This window comes from Pleuronectes platessa, chromosome 18 (genome assembly GCF_947347685.1).
Source record: "Pleuronectes platessa chromosome 18, fPlePla1.1, whole genome shotgun sequence".
NCBI classification, from domain to species: Eukaryota; Metazoa; Chordata; class Actinopteri; order Pleuronectiformes; family Pleuronectidae; genus Pleuronectes; species Pleuronectes platessa.
Window position 1 is genome coordinate 8707528 of NC_070643.1, and position 8551 is coordinate 8716078.

Here is an 8551-nt window from a genome sequence, read left to right on the forward strand (position 1 = left end):
CGGAGCAGGTCATTCCACTGATAGCAAACTAGTACAAGCTGATGGCTGCCGATAGCAGGGCAGCATTTACCGGTCCGGAGCCAGTGTTAGTATGGGCCTCATAATCTTTTCCCCTGTTTCACTACCTGGCAGCCGAACGTAGCAGAACTTGTCCTGGCACAGTGGAAAGGTTACCATCCACTCAGAGAGATGGACCTTCCTGCTTCATTACCAAACACAGGAAAGGCTGCGGGACTGGAGTGAAAGTGTCAACAGAATAATTATTCTGAGTCCTTTGTAAGAGTCGTCACATCTTCCGATTCCGGGGAGAGTGAAAGTCAGTCAGAAATGCGGCTGCTGGAAAAAGAAAGTCTAGAGAACAGCGTAACGTTAGTAAGCCCTGTGGTTGTATGCCTCAACCATCAAGTGCAGATTCCGTCAATATACATTTTGTCCAGAATCATATGATGTCACTATGATCTTTGACCATCAGTTCATCTTTAAGTTCAATGGACATCTGGTCAAAAATTGAATAAATTCACTGAATCAGACTTAAGATATCATGTTCAAGAGGCCAAAATGCCACCATGAGCTTGAGCTTCGACTAAGCAAACAGGATCAGTTGCTTTGTGAGTCTAAGTGAACATTTGAGCCAAATTTGAAAGGATTCTTTTGAGGCGTTCTTAAGATAACACCTTCCTGAGATCTCAGTCACCTTGACCTTTGACCTCCAAATTCTAATCCTGGAGTCAAACTTAATGTCTGAACCAATTTGAGGAAATTCCTTCATGGCGTGTTGTGTTGAGATGTTGTGTTCATGAGAGTGGGACGGACCAGAAAACCTAATGCTTTCAACCAGTTGCTGTCGTGGCAAAGAGGCAGAAAAATGCTACTATGTGACAATTAAAATGTAACTTTCAAAGTGAAACTTGCAGCTACACCAATTATCGGGGGGCTTTAGTCTCCATGGCACCTCTACCTTCAACATCCGTGTCTGATTCTATACGACACCAATAACTTATTCACCTTCAAACTCCGATTCTTCTTCGATTCTTCTTAAAGCTTCTGTTACCACCTCAGTGGATTTGCTTTAATAATGAGAACAATAACAGTCTTGATAGAATATGTGGAAACCGTTCCCTCTTCCTGCCGTCACAGGGAGGTCATGTTGGGTGCAGGCAACATCACCACAGACCTCCTCCACCTAAACCATTATTTTAATCATGGTTTCCGTTCACCCAGTACAGGTCGTTGTGCCACAATGGTGAATCATTGGTTCTGTTGGACTGGGAAAAGACTGATGGGCTGTGAGACAGAGTAGAGAGCCGCCCATAAAAGGAGAAAGTCAATTTTAGCCGCATGTTGTTCCACTGATGTCTTTATCAAAAGGAATGTTTTCACATGTGGTTGTTGTACGTTTGGTTATAGTGGTTCGATGCATATCAAACTTGAGCCAGTTAAGACCAATGGTGATCTGTGTGCAATCCCACTGCAGCAATAAGAACATTAACCATCTATCTGTTTTTTAAATGTGGATCAACTTATCCAGACTAACGTGTTGTTACCAGTGCAAAGGCATCGCTTGTTGGATTCTCTTCTCGGCTAATTTGATTCTTTGGATAAACACATGTTCTCATTGTTGGGTCCTGTGGTTTTATGGCTCTCTCTCTCTCTCTCTCTGTTTCAGGTCTGCCACGCCCCTTCTAGGTACCAGGATCCCCAACCGCCTGATTCCCATTAGGTTGTCAGCGGAGCAACGTTTAAAGCTCCCACAGCCGGTGCTCTGCCCCATTTTCAGGCCCTGATAAAGCCGGTTCACGGACTGGTGTTGTTACTGGGCTTGTTAGTTTAGTGTCTTTCTTTGCACTTTGATACATTTCTCTATGTTGTAGCTTTAATGGAGCCTAGATGGGGTTCGTGGCCATTTATGTTGCTCTAATATTTCTCTCCTGTAGTGTGCTCGGACATAGAATTCAGTTTCGCTTTTTGTGTTTATCTCAGTAGACTAGTTTATGTTTATTTTTAGTTATTATGGGGGGGCTATTTTGGCCTTAAAAACCCAACGTTTTATCGCTTACATTAGCTGCAGTTTTTATCGCTAACATCTTTCTATACATAAATGGTAGCGATTGTACGTTTATGTGTTCAACCATCTCTTGATCATTAAAAGTTGGTAGTAACACTCTAAGGGAAAAAGATGGAGACCATACTTTTATAGACATTACATGTTATTTTCATGCTTGCTCTTGTATTCTTACTGGTTGCCTTTCTTCACTGCGTTTCACCAGCTCCACATTCCACACTTACGTTGTCTATACAAGTGGACGTGGGTTAATGCAGTTAGTTTGTGATGAAGACAATTTAGTGGCAAGTTCCATGTTCCAAGTTTTTTTTATCAACTTAGAAACTCTGTACTTTTGATTCTAGTACAAGTCAATGCAAGTGTTCAGGTGATGAATCCCCATAATGTCTTGTTTGAATGTGTGGTTTCTATTTCCATCTGTCTTCTGACCATAAGTTTTAAAGTATCTGGTTTGTTTCATTGCATATTCTATGATTTACATGCAAGTAGTGCTTTATTATAACATTTTAACTGACTGATGTTTATTTGTAACTAATACATTCTCTTGTACCATGTTCATTCCTCTGGGTGTGAGTCATTCGTCACCCTGAAACAGACTTTGATGTATTGGGGGTTTCACTCTTAAACTTTCGGTCATGAATCGGCTTACTGAGAATAAGCCTTAACTTTTTAGATGAGCCTGGGGACTTACTGGTCAGACCACAGCTATTTTTAAGCCAGCTTTGAAGTGCTGAAAAATCCAGAAATCAAGTTTCTCACACAAAAATAACCAGGAATGAAATGCTGGGCTTTCTGAATGGACTGGGTTTTTTTTCCATCGTGTGCCATAGGTCAAACTCCGTCAGGTGAATAGCTTGGTGATTCCTCCATTTATTACTGCCAAGTCTTTCCTTGATCAGTCATTACTTCCTTCCTTTGAATGTGATTTTACTTTTTGTCCTTGGCAGCAGCAGTTTCATAATGAGGGTGGATCAGATACTTCTTTAACCTCTAATGTGAAAAAATGCTGCGGAGAATAGCATGTGACACAAAGTTTTATTACTCTGTTTGAATAATATCTCAAGTGGAAAATTCAATCGGACACACTCTCAGCACAACAAATTTATTTTATTCATTGAACACTCTCAGTTCAATCTTCGGGTGTGCCAACAAAATCCAGACTTTCTAAAATGAAAGCATTATGTGGATGTTTCAGACAAAAGGACTAAGCAGCTTAAACTTCCTGAGAGACCTCCCACACCGCTGGCTTATTTAGTCACATACCATCAAAGGTTACACATGAGATAAAAGAACTGCAGACAAAGACCCTTCTTTCTTCCTCCACATGTATGTTCACAATCACATGTTCCTTAACCTAAAGAAACATGTGAAAATCTGTGGGTGGCAGCTTTGGACCATGAAAATAGAGAAATTACACGAGTGTGATTCCGTAACAAGTCACAATAACACGTATGTGAGTGGCACAGGTAGATTTAAATTAAACAATGTATAACGTTTTCTTCAGGCCGGCAGACAAACCTTAATTCAGTTCAATACCTGAACACCCAAAGGTTCCAGCATTTAAGATGTTATAATTACAGAGACTCGCTTTAGCTGCTGATTAATGAACAAACACTTATGTGCAACATTAAGTGGAAGGTCAGAAAATCACATACAGCACATATATGGTGTATTTGACTCCATTTTTTATCCTTCCGCTTCTAGAAAGTCTCTGAACTGGACCAAAGGCCACCTGAAGAATCTTGGTGTCCGTGAGTGATGAAGAATGTCTGAGTTGACTTGGAGGAAAGGTGTTTTCTCCCTCTGCTTCACCTCCAGAACCATTCTCCAGCTGTGAGAAGGGACAAACACGAGTCTCTATCGCCAGCGACAGACGGCTAGCTCTTTTCTGATCGGTTCCTGTTCAGAGCAGCTTTGGGCGTAAACTCCAGTTTGTCTTTCAGGCTAAGCACCTGCGTGCTGTCCATGCCCGCTTGCTCCTGCAGCTTCCTCTCGTCCCTCAGCTCCTGGATGCCCTTCTCATCGACCCGAGTTTTGGGGGTCCCCCTGATGAACCACTCCAGGTGGTAGCCCACGGCTCCGACCACAAGGGCGACAGGAAAGGTGACGTAGGGAGCGTAGGTCCGCATCGCAGTCCACACCAGAGGCCACATGACTGCTCACAGCTTTGGCTCCCAGGTGCTCCTTGGAGGAAATTGAATAAAGGGTGGAGTTTTATTAATTACATGAACATAACTGGAGGGAAATGAAGGCCATTTACTCATAAGAGGAGAAGACCATACAAAAATTCTTATATCACTAGTTCTAATTTAAAATGTGATCAACATTTCTTCTCTCCTGGTTCCCCCTTGTGGTTCAAAAATGATCCAGACAGTTACACCAAATCATGTACCAATGCAAATGGAGCTGACTTTTACAACATAATTGTATTATTTAATATCCCATTGACCCAACTGAGAAAGAAACGTGTTTTTTAACCTAATAAATCATCAAATAAAAACTAGCTGTGGTATTTATGATGTTTCTGACAAAAGTATAGAGATGTTTTCTAAAAGCAATCTCAAAGCCAACTCTATGAGTGTTTAAAAATCAATATTAATGTTTATGAAATGATACGTGGTCAAATAAAGGGCAAAACAGAGAAACAGATGCTAAATCTAACGAGTTTCTCAAATGTAGGCAGATGTACACTTCATCTAATGTCAACATAACCTCATGTTGTTACCTCTGCCAGGGAGATTGTTTTAGTCCGAGTTTGTTTATCTATTTGTCAACTAGTTTCAATGAAACTTTATATAAAAGTGGAACATATTCCAGGGTAAAAACCACCACAAACTGTTAGTGTGGATGCAGATCAGGTGGTGGATCCGGTCATGTTTCTATACTTACTTCAACAATGTGTGAAAGGGTGATTTACAACATGTTGGTTGGTTTCACAGAGAATCCTCCGTGGATCTTGTTTAAAGATTCAGGAATGTTTAGGGACCAGTATGAGTGTGCGATGTGGTGCAGATCCAAATAACAAATCTGGATCTAGTGAATCTAAATGTGGTTTAATAGAGGGACACTTGGGTCTTAAAGAATCGTAGAGGTAAGCACCTATACTGAATGTCACTGTAGCTGTATAAGCATTTTAGGTTACGTCATGTTGTGGCAATGACATGAATCGTTCAAAGGTTAAAACTTAATGATGATCTGTGTTCTCTTGTGTAACATGCATGCCGAGCTACAACCCACTTCTCCACGTTTCATAAAAGGTATGAATTCATGTTCGATCACCTACTCCTGTCTTTGTGCACACGCAGAGAAAAATAAATTGAGACTTTTCCCAAGGTGGTTTGGTTTAGCGCCGGTCCAACTGGATGAATTAACCAGAAAACGTCAGGGAACACAAGTGACACACCCTGTGAAAAGATCAAAGCTGACACACTTCACACAGGCCTGTCTTCCGGTGTTTGATTCCGTGGGAATACAAAGTATTTCATCTAAACAGCTTGGAACCGGCGACCTTTACAGTGCTACCGTTAGATAAGCTAACTTTAATGTGCTACAATACGTGTGTTACGTTAACGTTTAGATCTGAATAGTGACACCAATACCTCCAGCGGCTGCGTTTCCCCTAAGACACACAGAGTGTATCTAAAGTTAAATGACTTCTTGTTAATTCATTAGTCTCCACTCACCTTTAGCACGTTGGTGATGCTGCAGAAGACCGACGCAACTTCCGCCTGACCACTTCCTGCTTCCACCTCATTGGCTGAGGGACGTCGATAGGCTGCAACCAAGAGGGTTTCAGTTGAATTTTTCCCAGTGCTTCATTGCCATCTAGTGGTCAAAACACAGAAGTGCTTTAACGTGACAAATGCCATCTACTACTCACACATTATGTTAGTTCTATACAAGTGTTATTGTAGGTGTTGATGGTTAATGCGGCGTATAAATAGAATTTTGAAATATTTTTTTATAAATTAACATGACATTTAGACTCAGTGTATGAGAAAATGTGACTAAAGTTAAAACTCAGTCTTCCACTAACAAGAAAAAAACACAATATCGGTCAAAGGGACACGCATCTTGGCGGCAACATTTTGAGAACCTCTGGTCCAGGACAGTTGCGTTCTTACATAACACGTACTGGTGCATGTCCTTCCCTCAGCACTGACAGTCATAACAATCTAGTCTCTTTCTGCGTTCAAACACTCGGCTGCATTCTGGAATGAAATCCTCCTCTCGAGGAGCACTCATGAAAGGCTGACAGATCTGTCGCCACTATTGTGTAACATGTTGACAAGGAGTGAGCCCCCCCCCCGCCCCGCACGGATGACAAACCCCTCAACTGTCATGATAGGATTTTATTTTTATTAATTTATTTCAGCTTAAAAGCGCAGTTTGTCATTTAAAGGCAGAGTCACATGGAGAAGCTTGGTATTCTGTAGGAAGACATTTTATTTTTTCAGGAAGGCTTTACTTTTGTTTAACTGTTTATAAGGGAGGCAGAGCGACTGTGTCCGTTTCACTGTGGAAAGAAAATATTCCACAGTAGTTTCTGGGTAATGATTCGGCAAAGCTCGACATGATTGATGGTGCTGCCAGTTTTCCATGAAAGCTACAAGAAGGCGGATCTTCAGCGAGCTGAACGCAGCCCGTCATGGAGCGATGAACAGTTCTGACTCATTGGTCATTTGTGCACAAGCAGGAGAGTGAAAAATAGTCTTATTTCCAAAATTCTCCTGTTGCTACTACTTAAAGTGACTGCTGAAATGGTTTGGATTAACAGGATTCTGTGTGGGTGATTATGCCTCATGCTCCAGAAACGATTCCCCCCCCTCTGTGCTTGTCCATCTTGTAGTTGCCAGAACTGGCGTTTGATCAGTCCTGTCAGATAAAGTGAAATGTTCTCGTCCCCCGGAGGAAAACAACATCAGTAGTGCCAGTTCTGCTTTACTACCAACCTTCCGCAGTGCCAGGATTATTTCATCAGCTGCTGTTTATTAGTACATAAGACTTAGAGCGGCGCCAAGAAATAAGATTTCCATGCAAAAAAAAATAGCATCGCCTTATCAATCCGAATGACAAACTGACAGAGTGGAGTGTCACATCCTCGCAAACTGAGGCCCCGTAGACCTGCTCTATTTGCCCAAGTTAATTACAGATGTCAGGCATGGTCAGTGGTGGGAAAATTCCTCATTACACAGGAAATGAGTGTCAGGACTTAAGTTAAATCACCGCTGAATCATGTAAGCCAAAAGAGGCTGTGGCACGGCTCTGTGTGGGCTCCAAGCGTCAAGCATGGTTCACTTTCCGCCACACTTTACAGTCCCCAAACTTGGTCTTACTGGAGGCGGTCCAGAGGCTTTAACATATCCACCTTCAAGTGACGCTGGTGCCTGGCAGGGAGAATATGACTCAAGGAGTGCTTAAGGACCAGGGACAGCTAAGTTTAGCTCCAGATTAAGATGGAAGGCGAGGAGTAAAGGAGGAGAAGGATGCGCGATGTGACCGAAAAGGATGCGCGGGAGGATTTGATGGATTGCCTGTGATTTAGAGAGAGGCGAGGAGAAGCAGGAGGACTTTTGACACAGACTGTGATCAAGCGGTGTAACAGATGGTGAGGAAGAGAAGCGCCAGATGTGGAAGGAGAAGACAGAGGCTTTTTCTTTCTTTCTTTTTAATTTGTTGCTCTTTTGTGCAGCCAATCTGCCCAACAAGGAGAGAAAAAGGCAGCTAATTAAGATCAGCCAATGACTGCTGTTCAAAATCACAAAGAAAACTACACTTTTGCTGGGATTAAAAACAAACAACTCTCAAGTTAATTTTCTCATCAACCACTCAGATACTGTTCTGTCACTTTGTAGAACATAACAAAATCAGTTAAGCTCTCAGTAACTTAAAATTGCTAATATTCAGGGTGGTGGTATCCGTATTAGAACTGTACAGCTGCATTTATACTATCCAACCTTTAGATACAGATTTAAAACCACAAGCATTAGCTCTATATAGAACAAGATGAAAACTCTTCAAATGTAGGGAGTAGGGCTGTCACTTGGTATTCCAAGTCGAACATTCGTGGAGATGAACCATTACATTAAAATAAAATAGTTTAGGGAATCAGAGCGTCTGAAGTAGTTTGCCTCATGATCCAGCAGAGGGCGATCAATATCAGCGTGACCTATTGTGTGCCCTCTTGCGCTATCATGTTTAGTGAGTCAGAAATGTTACGTTGTTTTGCTCCGAATATGGAGGAAGATGGCAGGCAAAGTCGTCCTGAGTGGACAGGCAAGGCAGCAGAGCATCTGAGTAGCAGCGTGGGGGAAAAGGTTTGGGTTCAACACAGTAGACGGCAATGTAACAAAGTTATGTAAGAATGTTTGTCGACTTTGTGTCACGCAATCAGTGTTTCATGTCAAATTCATTCGAACTTGATTTTTAGAAAAAGGGACAGCCCTAGTAAGGACCTGTGTTTAAGTGAGAAGACAAAAATACATCAGA

At 41.9% G+C, this 8551-nt stretch overlaps 1 protein-coding gene across 2 annotated transcripts; it reads right to left on the reverse strand.

The window, feature by feature from the left end:
• Window positions 1–3122: 3122 nt before the first annotated feature.
• Window positions 3123–5870, reverse strand: smim12 (small integral membrane protein 12). Of its 2 annotated transcripts, none has more exons than XM_053447085.1 (2): window positions 5746–5798; window positions 3123–4243 (listed from the first exon to the last, which is right to left on the reverse strand). In XM_053447085.1, exon 2 carries the CDS (start codon window positions 4213–4215, stop codon window positions 3940–3942), a length of 276 nt encoding a protein of 91 aa, XP_053303060.1. In that variant the 5' UTR covers window positions 4216–4243; window positions 5746–5798; the 3' UTR covers window positions 3123–3939. The 2 variants fall into 2 exon arrangements, with proteins under 2 accessions (XP_053303060.1, XP_053303059.1); XM_053447084.1 differs by having other exon boundaries at window positions 3124–4246; window positions 5746–5870.
• Between the last annotated feature and the right edge of the window lie 2681 nt (window positions 5871–8551).

Excerpts from the sequence above, each read along its gene's own strand:
- smim12 (XM_053447085.1), bottom strand. The coding sequence starts at position 4,215 with ATGTGGCCTCTGGTGTGGACTGCGATGCGGACCTACGCTCCCTACGTC.